Raw genomic sequence first — 20,153 nt, 5'->3', positions numbered from 1 at the left:
TGTGTATTGTCGGGGGCTTTATGGTGGTAACTGTTGCATATTTAGAATTTTATCTTACATTCTAAATTCCCTATGCGGCAGCAGCACCATTGAGTGATTATATCTGCTGATCAATAAAGTTGGCATAGGACTTATTAATGTATTGGAGGACGGCCTAGCGAAATGTTAGAAATACTGAAAGATGCTTTCTTTTAGAACCTTCTTTGTTGTACTTGTTGGCAGAGGCCTCACTCTCGCTCTATTCGAAGCCAAAATCTCTATCTCAAAGGCTTCTGGATACCGATTTTTAATGCTTTCCAGTCAGTTTCCGAGTGGCGAGGTAATCTTATGTGTCGTCAGTAGTGATAGAAATCTAGTTGCATATCTTCCATCTCCCGAGGTTTCTCTACAATATACTCTTCTAACTCCAGTGTTCATCTTAGCGATAGAAGCAAATAAGAATAGATGGATGCAGCTTAATGAAACCGAGGTCATTCCACGACTCCGCCTCAACTCATCCGGACACAAAGAAACACATTATAATGATTTATGACTGAATAGCCAGCTTCCTCGGCATGCACGGCGTGAATCCGGGTACAAGCTGCATTATCCAATGTGTGCAAATGATATGTCAATCCGAAGGCCTCAACCCCGCAATTCGACCCCGGAACCCCCTCAAATTTGATCTAGTTCTCCTCTTTTACGACTTGGCGCGAGATGGGATGATCTACTTAAGAAATATTCCAGCATTCGATCAAGTGTGTGTTTGCTCTACAAGCATCTCTCCGCTAAAAATCCAATTAAGATTGATTTCATTGTCCGACCTCCTTCGATCCATCCTACCGTCAGCTATCAGTCGCTATGGCCGCTCCTGAAATCCCCGGAAAGCAGAAGGCAGTCATCTACGACCAGCCTGGGACGGTTTCGACAAAGGTTGTTGAATTAGATGTTCCAGAGCCTGGTACCGGCGAGGTTCTGATTAATTTGTACCTCTTGTCGCGATTTTAATACTACATAGAATGGTACTGACAATGATAGAACACATTCGGGTGTGTGTCACTCGGACTTTAGTATCATGACCAACGGGGTATGCGCGCATCTTTTTTCTCTATCTCGGGCACTGGCTAATAATTCCCAGTGGAGCGGGTTCCCACATCCCACTCAGCCGGGCCAGGTGGGCGGCCACGAAGGTGTCGGTAGGGTAGTCAAGCTCGGTGCAGACACCGAATCCTCGAACCTGAAGATCGGGGATCGAGTGGGTGTCAAATGGGTTTCTAGCGCATGTGGGCACTGCCGTACGTATACAATTTACTCTCTTCAACAACCAAGACCCTGAGCCTAACATAGCGCCCATTCAGAGCCATGCCAGGCCAGCGCCGACGGACTGTGCTTCAACCAGAAAATCTCCGGCTACTACACTCCGGGAACATTCCAGCAATACACACTAGGACCCGCCAACTACGTAACCCCGATCCCAGACGGTCTCGACTCCGCCGCCGCAGCACCACTCCTCTGCGCTGGCGTAACCGTATACTCCGCACTGAAGCGTAGCAACGCGCGGCCTGGGCAATGGGTGATAATCTCCGGCGCCGGCGGCGGCTTAGGCCACCTCGCAGTGCAGCTTGCAAGCCGGGGAATGGGCCTACGCGTAATCGGCATCGACCACGGCAGTAAAGAGGGACTAGTGAAGGAGTCCGGGGCGGAGCATTTCGTGGACATCACACAGTTCCCGAGAGATGATAATGGCGCCGCGCTGACGAAGCATGTTCATTCGCTGGCGGATGGACTGGGAGCTCACGCAGCGATTGTTTGTACTGCTGTGAATGCGGCGTATGCGCAGGCGCTGCCGTTGCTGCGTTTCAGTGGCACGTTGGTCTGTGTGGGCATTCCAGAAAATGACCCGCAGGCCATTGCGACGGCGTTCCCGTCTGCGATGATTCTCAAGCAATGGACTATTACGGGGTCGGCAGTTGGGAGTAGGAAGGAAGCTATTGAAACTTTGGAGTTTGCTGCCAGGGGTGTTATTAAAGTGCATTATCGGACTGAGAAGATGGATGCTTTGACTGGGGTGTTCAAGGAAATCGAGGAAGGGAAGTTGCAGGGTCGGGTTGTGTTGGACCTTTCAGGATGAACACTGTGTAGGTAGAACATTTAATCTAACTTTATCTTATTCGCAGCTATAAATAATTTACTTATTTCGTCAATATGACCAAATGATGCGACGTTATGGCCAGAATATATATATCTCCTTCGGTTACCGTCACATTCGGTTATTATAACAATTCGCGATTATTCTTATTACAAATACTGAAAATAGTATAGTATATATTTGGCAAGAATTATTCACATCCAAAAAAAGAAAAGAAAAGAAACGGTAAAAGAGAGGTGTGCTCTCCCCATTGCCGGAATACAAAAACGAACAAAAAAAAAGAAGTGACCGACGCAGGGATCGAACCTGCAATCTCTTGATTCGTAGTCAAGCGCCTTGCCATTGGGCCAGCCGGCCGCTGTTATTGTAATTGTCAGCACTAAATGGTATCATAAACCAAAGCCTATTTTCCAAGCATATGGCAAACTTGGGTTATACAGGGTACAAAAGAATGAACCCCAAACAAGAGTAGCCGGCTATGAATAATCCAATCTATCTGGCTTAAGATGGCATAAGGGACATTATAGGGAAGATATCACTCTGATGTCTTTTCAGATATCGCTTTTTTGTGCAAAATGGGAAATGTTGACGCGGATGACTTGTTGTCAGGTTTCCATAGGCTATTCTGCTAGCCTCAATCTGCCCGTAGACAATAGCAGATTATTTCTTCTCTCGCATCTCTTGTGAAGAAATCATGCGGGTGTGAGCGGAGAGTGCTTTCGGCGTTTTGATAATATGGTTTGATTTGTCGAACACAATCTACTTTTATAGTCATGAAAGCGTACCTCCAGGAAACACCACCCCAGGATCCACTGCTAGAATTACTTTCTTACGACTGATCACACTCCACGGAAAATGAGGGTTACGTAGAGTGTCGGATGAATAGATCATGGTGGGCTATGGACAAAACCTTGTTGGGAATGATACTGGACTTTCTCTGATTGAGAGAATGGATCAAAGAAAAATGAATACGGATGAAGATGAAAGGCAGTGGCCGAGGAGTTGATTGGAGAAAAGAGCAGATTAATTAGAAACGCTCAATTGATTTGTTCTTACTTCAAAACATAGCCCATCCAGCGACTACTAGTATTCAACGGTCTCACCTGGAAATTTGAAAATCAAATAGAAATAAGGTATTGGTAATGATTTTGATTTTGTCGCAGGCTAACTTGTGGTAAATAACTAGGCTATCAAATGATTCAATGGCCCCATCAAGCAATGATAGCAAAAAGCACGCGCAAAAAGCCATCTAAACTCCCAAGAGCTGATCTCCTATCCAAAGCGAGAACACACGAACTTCCATCTCAAAATATTAAAGTCACCTACATCAAATAAACCATAGCAAGTCTTATACACCATTCATATAGATCATCGCAGTCAATTTTCGCTTTCTTTCGTCTCCAGGAGTCCCAATCGTTGTAGAAGACCCGTTATCTCTAGATTGTCCCCAGAGACTTCTTCACATTGATCACTCTGACCTGTTATAGAGCTGGACCTCGGGCTCAGAGACGTGTGCTCAGTTGACACCACCGGCTCGTAGTAGCCAACGCGGTACTGAGAAGCGATAGGACCCCGTTTAGCCCGTGAACGAAGTTGAGCGCAGCTATCACTATAGTTCCTCAATTCAGAATCGTTGCGGGTTTCAATAAAGTTTAGAGAGGTGGTAGACTCTGGCTCTCGTCTAGCTGGTGAACGAAACTCAGTATAATCATCCTCAGAGTTGCTCGACTTAGAATGATCGAGGGCTTCGGTGCATTGCAGGGAAGTGATAAGACTCCCGTCTAGTCGGCGTACGAGGTTGAGCACAGCAATCCCCATAGTTCCTCGATTCAGAACACTCAGGGGTTTTAATCCAGCCCAGGGAAGTGGTAGACTCCGGCTCCCGTCTAGTGGGCGAACGAGGTTGAACGCAATAATTTCCATAGTTTCTTGACTCAGAATCTCCGGGAGTCTTAACCCAGTCCTGGGAAGTGACAGACTCCCGTCTAGCCGGTGAACGAAGCTGAGCGCAATAATCCCCATCCCTCGGCTGAAAAAGTTCGGATTTTTCAATCCAGTGCTGAGAAGTGATAGAGTCCCGCCTTGCTGATAAACGAGGTTGAGCGCGGTCATACTCACAGACTTTCAACTCAACATGGTCAGCGGTTTGAATCCAGTGCTGGGAAGTGAGAGGCAACTGGTTTCTTGATAGATCTCCCGCTGTTTCAACACAATCCCAAAAGGCATCCCGCCTTCGAGCGGAACTAGAAACATACCCATCGCAATCTGTGAAGAGCGCATTCCATAGTTTGAATAGCTCTTGTGAATCCGGCTTATTAGCTAGTTCTTGTATACGCTCCCATCTTGGCTGCAGATCCTCTAGACGAAATTTCTTGAACTTATCAGATAGAACTGTCATCTGCTCCAGCGGCGTCTTTGCATGTTTAATGAGATCGAAGTGTTCATCATCGACGTGGTCTTCTATAAGTTCAAGGATGACCTGCAGTTTTGTTTGAATATTTTCGTATCCGCGCATCTGCTTCCAGTATTGGTCCACGATCGAGGATAGTTCGATGAAGTCATCCTCTCCAAGTTCAACGATGGATTTTACTTCGGGTCGGGCTGTGGAAATGTGTGGTTTTTCGGGCTCATGGATCTCGGCGTAGTATTCACCTGGGGCATCGGGGTTGCAGTACTTCCAGACTCCTTCTTTTCTGGCGTGTTTCTCGATCGCATTCTTCCATGATTTCCAGTTGCTGCGAGTGACTTTCTCGGGACGTTCTTCTAGATCTTGCCGCATCTTCAATCTTGCCTGAATATTTTCTTGTTGATGGCGGGTTAGCCTTTTGTGGTGAATTTGTAGCTGAGTGCACTGAACTAGAGTGATGATATAATTATGAGTTAATTGCCGAAAATTTGGAATAAGTGTCACAGGTGATCAATACATACGTAACTTTAAGTTTGATATCTGGGATGAACATGCACAAATCTGGTAAAGCTCGCCGCTCTTTCCAAGGGTTTCTCCTCCGGACAATTCCTTAATATAGGATGCATAAAAAGAATAGTCAGCCATTTATGTGGCCTTTCCCCTTGACTACATAGTTCAATAATCTGACCCATTTGCGTTCAGGTGATATAAATGAAGTTTTATTTGGATAACATTACGACGTCTTTATAGATGTTACCCCCCGTTATTCGTGCTGTAAGTAGAAAGGTGAGAAGAATGAGCCGCAAAACGTAGAATATGTGTGGTGAACAAGATGTGAAATGCGCAAAACAACCTTTCCATGTAAAACATGTGATAAATTTGAGGCTAACGAAGGGCCTCCATGTCTTGCTGGCGCAGGAAACCGCGCCCTGGTTGTGATTTGGTTAGATGATTAGATGAATCAATGTTATTGGTATATCTCAAGTCAGAATTTCATTTAGCTGCTGCTTTATCCAAAGAAAAAAAAAAAGAAAGGCTGTTACCATCGTCCACTCAGAAATCCCAATTTTAGAGCCTGATGACTATATCTTGTAAGGCTTTAGGGCTCTTTTCTACCCATGGACATGGACTACCTACATAGTTTGAGCTAGCAAGCTTTACCAATGTAAATCTCGGCTTCTATCAACATTTTCGGTTAAGCCGACATTCAACCACAGACCCAGTAACATAATAACTTGCCAGTTGCTGCTGGTAGAACCCGAAGAATATAGTTCCTTCTCATGGCCGACATACACCTATCGCGCCCTTATGCCTTTACTCTCTTACCTTTAACACTACATAGGTAGATCCTTGCACACGGCATCATTATCAAGACATACAGCACCCCTATAACAGGTATCCACCTACACCATGACAAGCCCGCCCATAAGCTAAACAGCACTAAGCAAACTAGCCCCTAAAGGATCCAAGGACGTAGCCGTGCGCACGGCCCAAATTGACTTTTACGGTCTAAACTCGGCTTGGATTTGAACAATCCTAGTCACACACCTCGGCATCAATCCTGTCAAAAACGTGGCATGAAAATTATCCACTTTTGAGTGCACATGGAATTCTATGGCCTAATAACTCCCACAATCTAGTTAACACAGTAAATGTATACAATGTATACAATGTATGTATGTTGTAGTGTATGCCCGATCGTAGGATTAGGACACCGTATCTTCGCGGCGTGTTATTGGTGTGCGTTATCGAACTTAACTTGTGCATTGGGCGTGGATTGAGGGGCAGATTTGAAATTTGAAATTGGGATGCGGTGTGGTCCACGTAGTTACATCCGTACATACTCAAAAACGTTAAGTAGATACATAGATCATCGGATGTGCGAAGCGATCGGACAGATCTGGATCTCAAGATCTACATTTGGAATTGTATGTCCATGGATGATGCCTGATCTTGATTTCGGCATTATATTTTTGTTATTGCTGATTCGTGTACTTGTTAGGCGCCCAAGAACGAGAAAATCGAAAATCGACGAGACATTTTCAAAGTGTGGTCGACCCACACTCGTTCCATGGTTCAGCTTCATAAATCGGGCTAGCTCATCCCTCTGTCCAGGTGGGTGGGAGCGGTGACACCCGGATCACGAGGCCGGACCATGGACGCGGGGTCCCATGGCCGCAGTACTGGGTTTGGGAATGACGACATGTCCTCATGGGACTCGTATTCTGCTTTTTACGTGTCATAGATATTGTTGGTTCCAGTGGATTTGAAAACTTTGTTTGTGCTGCCTGTGATAGTGTGATTGTATGTGAAAATAGACTATGGCAATACGGAGTAGTAACAGTTCTTATGGTCGGATATAGTAAACGAATGACATGACATGACTGAGAAGCAAAATAGAACTGGAGCGATTCGTCGCTGATGAAACGTAAAGACACGATGCAGCGGGGTATTGCAATGAATGAACAGATGACCTCCCAGAACAAGATAACAAATATATGTGTAAAAAAGATCGAGAACAATTCAACGGGTTCGTTTACTGTATCCCCCGGAATTGCCATTCCCAGCCGCCGGTCGCTTTTGTCCCGATCCCATAGCAGCGGCAGCAGCAGATTCAGCAGTACGGATCAATGATCCAAGATGGAGAAGATACGGCTTCGGGGCACGGTTGACTTCGATCTTGCGGAGAATGTCACGCAGCCGGTTGGCGCATTGGTGGAGGTCCACCGGCGGCAGGGCATCAAGCGCGTGAAGGACAAAGTGCCGCGCGTCTGTTTCGGAGTCTGTTTCGACCGACCCGATGAGCAAGTGGTATAGATTGCGCTGGTCCTCGTCTTCGCCGTGGAAGGACTGCCGACCCAGGGGATTGCCTTCGAGGGGATCATTATTGCGAGCCACAACCGACTCCAGGAGAGATACGAGGGCTTCGGCGGCGCCTTCCGAGCCGTGCGGAGCGCGCGCTGCGATGTTGACTTCAATCCGGGATACAGACCGCTGGAGCTGTGTTACGACGTCGTTGATCTCTACGCCCAGGTCTGGGCTCACGGGGTTCGCGGGCAACTCGCCGGTTGCGCAGTATCGGTCGAAGTCGTTGAGGAGTCGGCGTGACTGCTCTTGTACTTTGTCGAAGTAGATGGCCGCACACGCGCCTGCGGGCATCGCCTTGCAGAGGCTGTTGAAAACCCCGTCGTCGTGAACTGCAAGCCGGAACATCGTCGCTTCGAAATCTCCCTGGACCACGCACTGCTCTGCCGTTCGTGCTTGCTCGGTTGTCTCTGTCAAGTCCCGGCGGGTGTCTTCTGGAAGAGTCCGGTTGCTGAACGCAGAGAAGATGTCCCGGACCTTCTCTGTCCGCGTCATCCCATCCTCCTCCTCTCGTAGGCACTGCCATTTGAGCTGCGTTGCGACTGACATCAGATTACCCTTTAGGAGGTCCTCAATGCGGGGGAGGCGCTCCGGACGTCCGTCTGGAGTTAGTGTCACCTCCGTCGACCGAGGCGCGGGGAGGAAGCAGCCGTGCAGTTGGTCAACGAGCCACTGTTCAGGGGATGAGGGTTAGTAATGGAAGTTCAAACCCTTCAGCTTTCACAAGCTTTCTTCCCTAAAAGGCATACTCACAAAGATGTGCTGGCACGCCCCGTCCGGTTGATCCTGGAAGGCCGCGCAAGTGCAGGTAGACGAATCCGCGCCAATGTGCACTTGTGGCCGATCCGACAGCTGAAAGTCATACCCAGCGGGAGTAGAGCGACAGTTGACAACATCAAAATGGCCGGTCAAGCCCACAACGGCTCTGGCTTCAGACTCAGAATCTAGTTGGCTGAGGTCATAGGTAATGCCGGACGTTGCAAGGACGGAGGAGCTATTGGATTCGGACTGTTCTTCATCGCTGCTTTCTTCATCTTCATCCTCGTCCTCCTCCTCTTCATCGCTGGAGCTCTCCTCTGAAGATCTATCGTCTCCAGGATCACTGTCGTCGTTGGAAGTGTCCGACCGCCCCGCGCGGGCCGCTCTAGCAGGCAGGACTGTATCTGGCATGTTTCGACCAATAGACAGCCTGTGAAATTGCCCTGTTGGAGCGGACATGACGAAAAGAAAAGGGAGAAGACAAGCTTCCCTTAAGGAAATCAAAGAGGGGCTACAGAATGCGAAGAACAGACGTATTTTCCCACACGGTGGACTTTCGTAGACTCACAGAGTTCTCCCGACCCATGGACGGAAGCGGGTACACTGAACCATGGAACGGGCTTCCCTGGCGCCCGCTTTAAATAATCAGGGGCCATTGAAGAGACACTATGCATTTCATGCTTTTGTCCTCACTTCACCTGCGCAAAATAATTGTATCAACTTTCAGGGTGGGGGAATCGGTCTTTGCATTTGCAAGGGTTTTTTTTTCCCACCCCAACAGCGCTTAGTGAAAGGTGAGTGCTCAGGTCGCAAAGAGGGGAAATTTGGAGGCTCAATTGGAGGGTGCCGCAGGAGAGAATGGAAGGGGTGATGTCTCAACAAGGCTGCGCCGTTTAATCCTACCTAGCACCATCTCATGGGATCAGCATCATCGTGCAGCGCACAGACATCCGCTAATGGGGGATCTTGTGGAAAGATCTGGGGCTTAGTGGTAGGCAACCGGGAATAGATTGTTGCCCCGAGGATGGCTACGGCAGTCTCCGGGGACTTAGGACCATATCTCGTAAAGATGCTGCGCTGTTTTTGTCTGAGAGCAATGCATGCACCTGGAAAGAATGCAACTAGAATCGACAGAAAGTTAAAATCTTGGTATGCTGTATGTAGATCCCCGAGAGTCGCAAGGTGGCTGATTCTACAGTTGGCCAATGCAAAGCTTGCATTACATATTTGCATGTGTAGACGCCGTTGGCGAGCTCGATATTGGCCCTGACGCATGGAAAAAGCGCATGGACGACGCCGCGGAAGCTGGGGAGATAACGGGAAGTACTGTACTCCCCTCCCAGTACAGTACAAGATAAAACCCACCTGTACCTTACAACGTATAGGCACAAGCTGCGATTGCCGCCCGAGCAACCGAAAGCAAATTGGAAATTGTTTCAAAGCTCCAGCACATCATGATCCAGACCCACCATTCGGATAAGTTCTCTCTTGGGCATCATTGCACCCTGGTACTTTCCGTAGTGGAGAATTACTATGATGCCATGGCTCTCGGATAGGTCGGGGATCCGAGGCTCTTTTTTGTCCAGGTGCCACACAGCCAGTCCACGCGAAACCCATGCCTAAAAAAAACAAAACAAAGAAAGCGCAGTAAAATTCCTGTTCATCAATGTGGATGAATGTGATGGACCATTCCAAGCGAGGAGCGAGGATGGCGACTGGCTTCTTGGCAGACATGGAGAGAACCCGATGGGAATTCCGATGCTCCAATCCCCACGGCGAGCGCAGCTGAGAATAAGGAGCTGTATACGCCACAATGTCTTGATTCCTCCGGCACCATATGATGTCTCCAGGGTCACCAAAGATGCGTTGGTGATAGCAGGGGTCTGCCTTGCATATCGCGCAGAGTAATCATCAATCATTGGAGAGTGGATCACCGAAGAGTAAACGAACCAGAGGACATGTCAAGTGGTCTAAAAGCCCTGCGCAGGAGACTATGTTGTCTGCGGCGTTCTCTCGGCCGCAAGTTGTCCGGTGATTGATATACATTGTACTTCGTATAGTGTGAGGGCGCAGCGAATCCGAGCGCGGCGCACAGGGAGCTGTGCGGCACAGGAAGACCCGCCATGTTGGGTATTGGGTTTAGAGGTAATTCTTTATCCTTGCAATTTGATGCGGCCCAAGCACTGGAGCACCTTGAGACAAGGCACTTTTGACTGCGCAACACCGTCGATCGGCAGCAATTGGCGTTTAGCTCACTGGCTTGGCTATCGCCTGCCAATCGCCATCCCTCGGCGCCTAAAAAATGTGCTTTGCTCTGCACTGCGACCAGTTCACACAGGGCGTAGGTTATGGCTAACTTCATTGAGCTTCGTTCTTGAGGGTTCGAAGATATCGTCTGTGCGCTTTTATTTTCCTCCTTCCTGCACGTTGAATCACTTGACTGAATTTGGCCCCTGTCCGTGACGCAGCCACAGTGGCGCGAAGGGAGGAGCAAGCAAAGTCAGCATGGTGCCCTCAAAAATGCATCGGAGTCTCAAGGGCCTTCTTGGAGCGGGGCACAAGGCAACCATTAGGTCTATCACCAAAGTCATACTGCGAGTTCTGGAGGTAGTCAACACAGCATGATATGGTCCTGATATTTATAGCCAACAAGACAGGGTGAGAATGCTAAGACAAGAGAATCTTCGTGTAACATGGGGAAAAAGACTCCGTCAAATTTTGTGTTGTTGAATTGAACTAGGCATATAATCTTGATATTCATATAATCTTGTTTTGAATAATTTATAAACCTAACGTACTCCATACTGTGAAGAAATCAGAGAGGACCAGGGGTCCACATAGTAAGGATTGGCTGTAAACTAAGTGTGCGAGACAAAATGATCAAAATAGGCAATTTACCCTAGTCTCAATTAACTAATAGATTGCATAAAGTGGGTATCAACTTTGAAAATACGGGATAGAAGAAACACAAGCATGTGAAAGACTGGACAGGAGAAAAGACAAAAGGGTATATTATTGAAACGCAAGAAAATTCGTCGCAATTCGTCACTTCATGGATGTTCCACTCGGCTCGCTTCTAACCCGGTCAATGATGGGCCCTAGCAGCGTTGCGCTGCTTGGCTGCCTCTAGCGCTCTGCGGAGCCTCTGTTTATGTTCCAAGTCTTCATCCGTGCTTTGGCTTACGGGCGCTGGGCTGGGAGATGGACCCGGGCTAGTAGTCGAAGGGCGAAGACTTGGAGGTAGAGGCAAAGGCCCTTCACCAGATAGACTCGCTGGGGAAGAGCCTTGAACTGGAGAGATAGGGGCAGCGGCTTGTGGGTCGTTATGCAAGCCAAGTACAAGGCGCTGAATTGTGGCTTCAATCTGCAAAGGCCCCTTCTGAATACTCTGCAACTTTGAATTCTGTTCATCCTGAATTTTCTCATCCTCTTTTTTCTTCTCATTCCCCAGCCGATGGAAAATATCCGGATCCGAGTCGGCATATCGTGCCTCGGCGACAGAGACTCCATAGTCGGCATCGTTTAGAGCCATATCTGCAACCCCAGCGCTGCGGATGATAGCCTCGGAATCGGCTCGGAGGGACGCCGCAAAAGTTGCCGCAGATTTGAGAATCTGCTCAATTTCAGAATCCGGTAGACCGGAGGCTCGGAGGGTGGCGGTATCTAGCCGGGCTGCTTTCGAGGCAACCTCGTCCAGGAGGGTCTGATTTATACCTAGCCCATTCAAGATTGCATCGTCGAAGGAATCCATGAGTCGGTTGGCTCGGTCATCACGATCCTTGCAGGCTTCCAAAATATTTCGCCGTTCCATCTGGTCAAATTCTCCATCCACTTTTTGCAGACCGGCTATATCACCCATGACCACAAGTGGTCGCCGCTCAGCCCTCTTCCGTCGTCGCTCACAGTCAAGGGCCATCTCAAGACGTTTCTGGAATCGAATCTCAAGCTTGTTGTGAATATCGTTGACCATCTTCATGGTCACGGATGGGCTGCCTCGCTCGCCTGGTGAGCCCTTGCCCTGTTGATCACGGTCGAGTTGATTGAGAGCAGAGTCGTAGGACTTGCGAAGCGCCGAGATTTCATTTTTCAGGCCCTCATCTAAGGGGTTGGAGACATGCGTCATGAAATCATCTACTTCGTGTCGTTCCTCCTCTAATTGGATCCGAGCTTCGGTTTGCCGAAAGTCTTCTTCCAAGGTATTGATGTCTGCATACCCGATCTCTTTCCCATTGAAAAGTTCATCGATGTGCTGCTCGGATTCTTCCTGACGAGCCACACGCTCATCTTCCAGCTTTTGCCGTCTGGCTCGCGCTGTTTCTTCCCATTGATCAACGGTTCGTCCGATGTATGATAAATCATCAGGGAATTTTTCGAGTTCCTCTCGCGTCGTGATGTGCCAGGAGCTTTCCGAACGTTTGTCCAGGGGTGTCCATACTATGGTGCGTAATTCTTCCACGAGGCCCGTCGGCCGGCCTTGACGAAGAGCTTCTGGCAGCAATGGAAGTGGTGGAGAGTTTCGCTCGGCCGGTTTAGAATAAGCGACGCTCTTGTGACGGATTAGACCCAGGAAGGTCTCGTCTGTTTCGTTCTGAGCTGGAGAAGCAAGCGCAGTGTTTGACCTCAGTCGAGATGTAGGTGCCGGTGCGTTTGACATGACTCGCCCGCTGACAGCAGCTTGCCGTAGATCAGAATAGGCTTGGTAGGCCGGGCGAGCGAATGTCAGGTTATCCGAGCCTCGCTGAGGACCCTCTGTATACTGGAATGGCGTGTATATGGGTCGTGGAGGGTTCGTAGCCAGGGGCTCTAAGACTTGCTTCTGCGTATCTACCAACATGGTCGATAAGGGTCTTGGGAGACTCGACTCTGCGCCTGAGGGCGGAGTAGATAAACTAGGAACAAACTGCGAGACCCGTTGCGCTTGCTTAACAAGCAGAGGCCGACCACCTGAACTATACTCACTGCGAACATCATCGAAATCTTCATCCTCTGTTGCTGTTGCCGCCGAAGGAGGCGGGATTTCTTCTGATGCAACGGGTATCAGTCCTGACTCAACAGGCGGTTCGCTTTTGTTAGAAATAGATAGCGGCTGGGGAGGAGCAGGATCAGGAGCTCGCGGAGTCAGCGGTTTACTTTCAGGCTCATGCTCAATATTATAGAGAATCTCCCGGAGCTTGGTCTCTTTGGCCATAAAGGCTGTAAAGATCTTATAGCGTTCTTCATCCGAGTCAGCCACTGCCTCCTTGCGTAGCATGGCGACATATCTCTCCAACGATGATTTGGACCAGGGGTCCAGATCCTCGAAGGGATCTTGTTTTTTTGGGGTAGCCGCTCTTCTGGGTTCTTCAGCGATTCGTGCAGAACTATTCGAGTTCGATTGTAAATGGTCGAAGTACGATGAGCTGGTTTGCGCTGACTGTGAGCGCTCTACTGGGCTATTTTGATAGAATGCGCCTGGGTGGCCCTGCTGTTCTGGCTGAAGTGGTTTATGCGCAGGCGATAATGGGCGGACCCATGCATCTATTACATTATCGATGGTTTCTGAACGTCCAACCCCAGACAATGTGGAGTTGGTGGTGTCCGCGCGGGCCAGTAGAGGCGGTGTTGGGATTCCATGTGTTGTGCATGGACTGACGGGCGAATTTGAGCTACCCCGTCCCGACTGTGTTGCCCCAGAGATAGTAGTTGAAAGCGTTTCATTTGTATCTGTCCTCGGACGAGCGACCATATCAGACTCGCTTCCCACGAACACGTTGGGAGTATCGCCCGGAAGGCTTGATGGTGGTTGAAACCCTTCGTGATGCAGAGGGGGTGTCCTGCGAGGTGGGAACCATGCTGCATCATCGAAATTCCCAGGGGTTGGGCCAAGATGCTCCCAATCCGAGGGTGTTCCAAGACCCAGAGCGGATGCGCTGATAGATGTAGTATTTGTATTGAGGATAGGCGCAGGGCGGAATTCATAAGATCCAGTCATCGCAGCCGGCCCTGCGCCCTGAAAGAGCAGTGAGACTCGCCCCGTCTGATCATTTGGTAGGGTTGGTACATGCTGGATGCCTTGGGGGATCTTTGGGGGCAGTTGTGGAACACCGGGTGGTGGAGGTGGAGGTGGTGGTGTTTGTGTATACGGAGGTGGGGGCTGAGGGGTTTGGGTCCCGTGAAAAGAAGTTGCGACAGATGTATGCGACTGAGGCTGCGCATAGGCATATCGTTGCTCATTGGTACTTGGAGGTCGAGGCTATGCGACTTTTAGTTATTTACATTTTGACACCTCAACGTCGGACTTACTGGCAACGGGGGACCGGAGTTCTGGTTGAACCGTACTCCCCACGTGGTTGTATCCGCACCACTCGGTGATGGCAGCCTCTGTGGATTTGAAATCGGTCCATAGGTAGCCGGTGAATATGGAGCAGCCGGTGAATATTGAGCAACCGGGGGACGTGGAGGAGGCGGAGGAGGGGGAGGCCCTGGCTGCGACGGCTGCGACGGTTGCGAGGGGAGACGCGTAGGAAGTCGCCATTCTGGCTGTGAGGGAGGATCGTGACGGTTCGACTGTCCGTACATGGTAGGGTGAATCGGAGCTTTGAACACCTTAAAAAGACATAAGAATCTTATAAACGTCTAGTTTTTTTTTTTCAAGTGTCGAAGGATTCCTCCAGGCTCCAGGGCTGTGTTGTTGGGTCAGCACGGTTCACCCCCCACGAGACACCCAGTGCAACTTCCCAACACTACCCTGTTGGACCTCACACATATATATATATATAAGTACATATATCTGCTGGGAGATATGAGTCCAGGGTTTGATCCAAGCCTTAGGATTACAAGCCGAGAAAATTCCATACATGGTGTTTCATCCTTTGTGTTCATTATTCCTCTGTAGTACTCCCAAGGTTGTTTGTAACCAGTGGGCTCGGTGGATTTCAATCTCCCTGCTCATTGCATATTGGTATTGATATGAAGTTACCCAAGGGACCTGTTGGCTTTCCTTGTGGCGGAAGCAAGTTCATTTCAAAAGAACACATCTTTTTTGCTGTTCTTTGTTGAACTATACTCTCAAGTTGACTGTGTTCGTCTCCAAAAATAAACCAGCATGAGATTATCTTTTCTTTGTCCCCCGGGACTCTTTGATATGGAGGTTCCTTTCAGTCCTGACCTGCAGCAAGTATGAGAACTGATCTGACATTTATACTCTCATGGCAACTTCATGGGTCTGTGTCTGACTCCATGGTCTTATGCGATCTAAGGATATCGAAATCCCGAGGGTTGCCATACTATTTTTCGAATTCATATACCCATCCTTAGAACTGTTGCCCATTACTTGATACGTCAAGATATCAAGATGGACCCGAGGCAGCAATTACACGAAGTCTACCCCGGGGGAGACATCGTCAACCCACCCCCGTTTCCGAAGCGGCCAGATATCTTCGATCAAGCGCCACTAGCTCCAGTGTTGACTGAAGACGACGCATTTCTTGCCCGTCGATTTTGGCAGCAGCCCGACGAATCCCTCGGGCGTGCATGGAAGGCACATGCCAATCGACCTTATACACGAGCAACTGAAGAAGAAGAATCGGCAATGCATGCGTTGGCTCACAATGTCTATGAGCATTTGATGAGCAATCCACTTCTGCCTATCTCTCGTGAGGATGCACGAGCCAGATTTACAGCGGAGGGCTTGGACGAGACTTATAACGGCGTGCAGGGGCTAGACGCAATGGAACAAAAAGTGTTCATACACGGCCTTAATGTCAGAGATCCGGATCTTTGGACGAAAGATGCACTCACAGAAGAACTGACATCAAGGGGTCTGCGCACAGACGGGAGAAAAACAGATCTACAACGCCGTCTATGGGAATACGAATGTGATGAGCGCTTTGGGGTCTCGAGACAAAGCAACCTGAGTCACTGGGGTATCCATCGTGAGCCGAGGCCTGTAATGAGCCCTGCTACAAGAACGGATATGTCTGCACTCGAAATGTACACCGCGGCAATTAAACTGAGCCCGTACAATCCGACTTATTGGAACAGCCGCGCGTATTGTCATTATCTGCTGGGTCATTTTGATCTCGCCATTGGAGACGCCTATCGCGGAGAACTTCTCTGTGAAGTATTGACGACGGCAAACCAAAGGAATAAGCGGCCCGGGATGTATACCAGGGTCTGGGACGCCATCCAGCAGCATCTGATGATAGAATTGAAGATCAAAGGTGTTTCAATGACAAGGGAGGTTCTGCAAATGAGGAAGGCAAATGGTATCAACTATTTCATTCCAACTCTGAGGAACGCCCTTCACAGCATCACCAGTCTCAGCCTCGCAGCACTGAATTGCTGGGATGATTTCGAAGATCATATGCAGAGTCAACTCCAAAGACCCCTGCCATACCGCGATGTGGCAGTTCTAAAAAAGCGGATGACAGTGAGCGCTCCTGTGAAAGCGGAGATCGAGCACAGGAGAGAGAATCCCTCTGCGCTTCATCCATCCATTTATGGACACGAGTGGAGCCGAGGATGGATTTCAGGCGCCGATAAATATCCATACGACCAAGCGGACGTGAGACGCGAATCACCACATTTCATCGATGCACTCAATGCAAATATTTTCACAGTCAGTGCCAGTGGCAGGAAGTCTCCTAAACGGATATGCCAGGTGCAGCCGACACTCACAAAGGACAATTCCTTCAATGGTTTGGGTGTTTTTGCCACTGCAAACATCAAAGCAGGAGCCCTGATTCACTACGAGGAACCCATTATTCGTGGAAATCTCATTCCAAACAGGCTGCTTGATGATGATAGTGAAGACCCTCTCCACGCCCCACGATGCGACAACTGTCAAACATTGATTGACCCGGACGAAATTCACCATATCGAAGACAACTGGGACTTCATTCATAGCCCGGCGACCCTTCTTGGATGGCTACACCCGTCTAATTGCGTGTGTCTTGACATGATGTGTAACTGTTCGGATGTAGGATATTTCCGAGCTACGAGGGGTGCTTTGCTATTCTGTTCTTCCAACGATACAATATCAGATGGCGCCGCTCCCCATTGCTTGGATATAGCACGCGAAACATACCATTTCCAAGAATTCTGTGGCCTCGATTGGGGCTGGTTGCACGATGCCATGCGACCTAATAAAGTGAACTGGGGTGGATCGCAGTATTTCACCCACACCAATGAACGCCACGGGACCGTTTTGAGTCTACTCTTGAAGAGCGTGCTCGAACTCACGCTCCATCGCCGCCAAGAGGACCCTAATCTCCTCGCGCATGAAATTAACGAACTCCTGGTCCTCGAGGCAGGTACCGACGCGAACGAACCGTGGAAAGATAGCTGGTTCCCTTTCACTCTGGCAGGTAATATCCAGATACCTTTCGATATCCTCTTCAATCTTGGAGTGGACATCTTCAGTGACCTCTCATTCGATACTTGGGTTATTCAGACTGTGCTACGGAAGTTGCTGGTCAATGCTGTACCCTGGGAACATGCACGGCGAGGTGCGAATCTAACGTTCACTGACCGAGATGGTCCCAAACCGGTGCTACACCCAACACTACAAACTAGAATGAGGGATAGAAACGAAGATCTCTCGGCAATGGAGCCATCGTTTGGGAACTTCTACCTCTTTCCCGGATTAAGCATGTTTAATCATTCCTGTCGCCATTTTGAAAACGCACTGTGGGGATACGATGACAAGGTCCCCAACCGCGTAGTCGTCTGGGCGAACAAGGATATCATAGCTGGGGAAGAGATCAGAATTCCGTATCAACGGTATAGGATAGCTGATCCTGTTGGCAAAGACCTCGATCTCAATATGCACGCCGTGCAGCTCTTTGGAAAGAACTGCGAGTGTCCTCGATGCCAAGGCAGGGGGATTGTCCCTCCAGTTGGTAAAGGGAAGGCCAAATCTGTGTCCAGTAGCGATGCTACCCAGGACGATGGGACTGTTGATTGGACACCGGGTCCTGTGACTATTCCCCCAAAGCAGGAAACTTGGGGTGGTGTTCTCGGAGAGGACGATTCTGAGCTTGATGAATATATGAGAGAGTATCGGGAGATTGTGGATGATATATACGACCAATACTACGATCTTGATGACATGGAGTCCCAGGATGACAATGGGGAGGAAGAAGACGAGGAGGAGCATGATGGGGATGAGGTTGTTGATAAAAAGGCTGAGTATGTCAAGGCTGAGAATGGGGATGGGGATGGCCCTGGATATCCAAGTGGCCAGTGGAAGTCTTGCGGATTCTGAGCTTTAAATAGAACGATAACGAGTGATTTTGTTTACTTGGACATGCGAAATATGTAGCTTATGTTGCATTAAAATGTATATAAACCCGGAGTTAACCCACCCCAAACCCATATTTTGGCCGGACTTAGGAATTAATGAGGACATACCACATTCCATACCTCAGAGTACAGATACTTGACCTCGGGATACTTCAAAGTAGATTATTAATATATTTTAACCCCGCATGTGGTGTGCTATAAAAGCCCCGATCCTCTCAATTCACATTTCAATACCAAATCAACTTGAATCTTCTCAATTCCCACCATGTTCCCCCGAGCTGCTGCCCCCAAGTCCTACCTCGCTCGCTACCGCCTGTTAGCCCCCACTGCCGGTGTTAAGGTGAGCCCACTATGTCTGGGAGCGATGAACTTTGGTGAGGGCTGGTACGTGGACCTACTTGTATTCATGAATGTCCTAGATATCAATAGCGAGTAACACCGAAATAGGAAAGAACGCCTCGGCGAATGCAACAAAGAGACCTCCTTCCAGATCCTAGACACATACTACGAGAACGGAGGCAACTTCATCGATACGTATGTATAGCACCAATCCTATCAGGCTTGAATATTCAATGTTCCCAACAAGCCCATCACTAACAAAATAAAAAGAGCAAACAACTACCAATCCGAAGAATCCGAACAATGGCTCGGCGAGTGGATGGAAGTTCGCGGCGTGCGCGATCAAATTGTCCTCGCGACAAAGTATACCTCGCCCTACCGCACCCACAATCGATCCGAGATCCAGGCGAACTTCGTCGGCAATAATGCCAAGAGCTTGAAGGTGTCTGTTGAAGCGAGTCTGAAGAAATTGCGGACGGATTATATTGATCTGGTACGTGACTGTGGCTGTCCGATCTTTCGGCTTAGTTCTCGGGGATATACTGGCTAACAAATACCTTCTGAATATACAGCTCTACGTCCACTGGTGGGATTTCAGTACTTCCATCGAGGAGGTAATGACCTCGCTCAACCAGCTGGTTTTGTCTGGGAAGGTCCTGTACTTAGGTGTCAGTGATACACCCGCGTGGATCGTGACCAAGGCGAACCAATGTAAGTTTTACAGCCATCTATACCACACCACTACACCTATCCAAGTTATTAACCCAAACCACAGATGCACGAGACCACGGCCTCCGCCCGTTCTCCGTATACCAAGGTAAATGGAATGCGGCAACACGCGATTTTGAGCGCGACATAATCCCCATGGCGGCGTCCGAAGGAATGGGCCTCGCACCTTGGGCCTCACTTGGCGGCGGCGCCTTCAAAACAGCCGCGCAGTGGGAAGAGATCGCGCAATCCGGGAACTCGGGACGACAAGTTCCCGCAACGGAGCGGGACATTGCAGTGTCGAAGGTGTTGGAGACTATTGCGGGGCGACATGGGACTGCGTTGACCAGTGTTGCGCTGGCATATGTGATGCGCAAGGCGCCGTATGTGGTTCCGATTGTGGGTGGGCGGAAGGTTGAGCATTTGTTGGGGAATATTGAGGGTCTTGGGGTTGATTTGTCGGATGATGATTTGAAGGAGATTGAGGGGGCTTATGAGTTTGATATTGGGTTCCCCATGAACTTTTTGTTCCGGGGGGATGATGTGGTTAAGGAGGCGCATCCGAGCAATTCGACGTTTTTGAATGCTGCGGCTAACTTTGATTATCCTGATTTGGTGCGGGCGCCTAGGCCGAAGAAGTTGGATGCTTGAGGGCATTGGATG

General features: G+C 49.1%; 6 protein-coding genes across 6 annotated transcripts; 3 read left to right on the top strand and 3 right to left on the bottom strand.

The window, feature by feature from the left end:
- Positions 1-840: 840 nt before the first annotated feature.
- On the top strand, positions 841-2,110 carry PEX2_076090 (zinc-dependent alcohol dehydrogenase; the record flags this gene model as incomplete). Its single annotated transcript, XM_016744879.1, has 4 exons — positions 841-965; positions 1,018-1,066; positions 1,118-1,274; positions 1,338-2,110. The coding sequence occupies 4 exons, from the start codon at positions 841-843 to the stop codon at positions 2,108-2,110; spliced, it is 1,104 nt and encodes a 367-aa protein (XP_016598362.1).
- A 1,395-nt stretch (positions 2,111-3,505) lies between these two features.
- PEX2_076080 (uncharacterized protein) lies at positions 3,506-4,907 on the bottom strand (the record flags this gene model as incomplete). Its single annotated transcript, XM_016744878.1, has 2 exons — positions 3,506-4,187; positions 4,384-4,907. 2 exons carry the CDS (start codon positions 4,905-4,907, stop codon positions 3,506-3,508), a joined length of 1,206 nt encoding a protein of 401 aa, XP_016598361.1.
- A 2,151-nt stretch (positions 4,908-7,058) lies between these two features.
- Positions 7,059-8,570, bottom strand: PEX2_076070 (uncharacterized protein; the record flags this gene model as incomplete). Its single annotated transcript, XM_016744877.1, has 2 exons — positions 7,059-8,072; positions 8,154-8,570. 2 exons carry the CDS (start codon positions 8,568-8,570, stop codon positions 7,059-7,061), a joined length of 1,431 nt encoding a protein of 476 aa, XP_016598360.1.
- A 2,674-nt stretch (positions 8,571-11,244) lies between these two features.
- PEX2_076060 (uncharacterized protein) lies at positions 11,245-14,717 on the bottom strand (the record flags this gene model as incomplete). The annotated part of the gene is made up of 2 exons (XM_016744876.1): positions 11,245-14,391; positions 14,442-14,717. 2 exons carry the CDS (start codon positions 14,715-14,717, stop codon positions 11,245-11,247), a joined length of 3,423 nt encoding a protein of 1,140 aa, XP_016598359.1.
- A 775-nt stretch (positions 14,718-15,492) lies between these two features.
- PEX2_076050 (uncharacterized protein) lies at positions 15,493-18,405 on the top strand (the record flags this gene model as incomplete). The annotated part of the gene is made up of 1 exon (XM_016744875.1): positions 15,493-18,405. One exon carries the CDS (start codon positions 15,493-15,495, stop codon positions 18,403-18,405), a length of 2,913 nt encoding a protein of 970 aa, XP_016598358.1.
- A 303-nt stretch (positions 18,406-18,708) lies between these two features.
- PEX2_076040 (aldo/keto reductase) lies at positions 18,709-20,141 on the top strand (the record flags this gene model as incomplete). Its single annotated transcript, XM_016744874.1, has 5 exons — positions 18,709-18,827; positions 18,891-18,977; positions 19,053-19,275; positions 19,355-19,493; positions 19,558-20,141. 5 exons carry the CDS (start codon positions 18,709-18,711, stop codon positions 20,139-20,141), a joined length of 1,152 nt encoding a protein of 383 aa, XP_016598357.1.
- Positions 20,142-20,153: the final 12 nt, after the last annotated feature.

Source organism: Penicillium expansum, assembly GCF_000769745.1.
Source record: "Penicillium expansum strain MD-8 chromosome Unknown contig261, whole genome shotgun sequence".
Lineage (NCBI taxonomy): Eukaryota > Fungi > Ascomycota > Eurotiomycetes > Eurotiales > Aspergillaceae > Penicillium > Penicillium expansum.
This window is presented reverse-complemented; position numbering and strand designations above follow the sequence as displayed.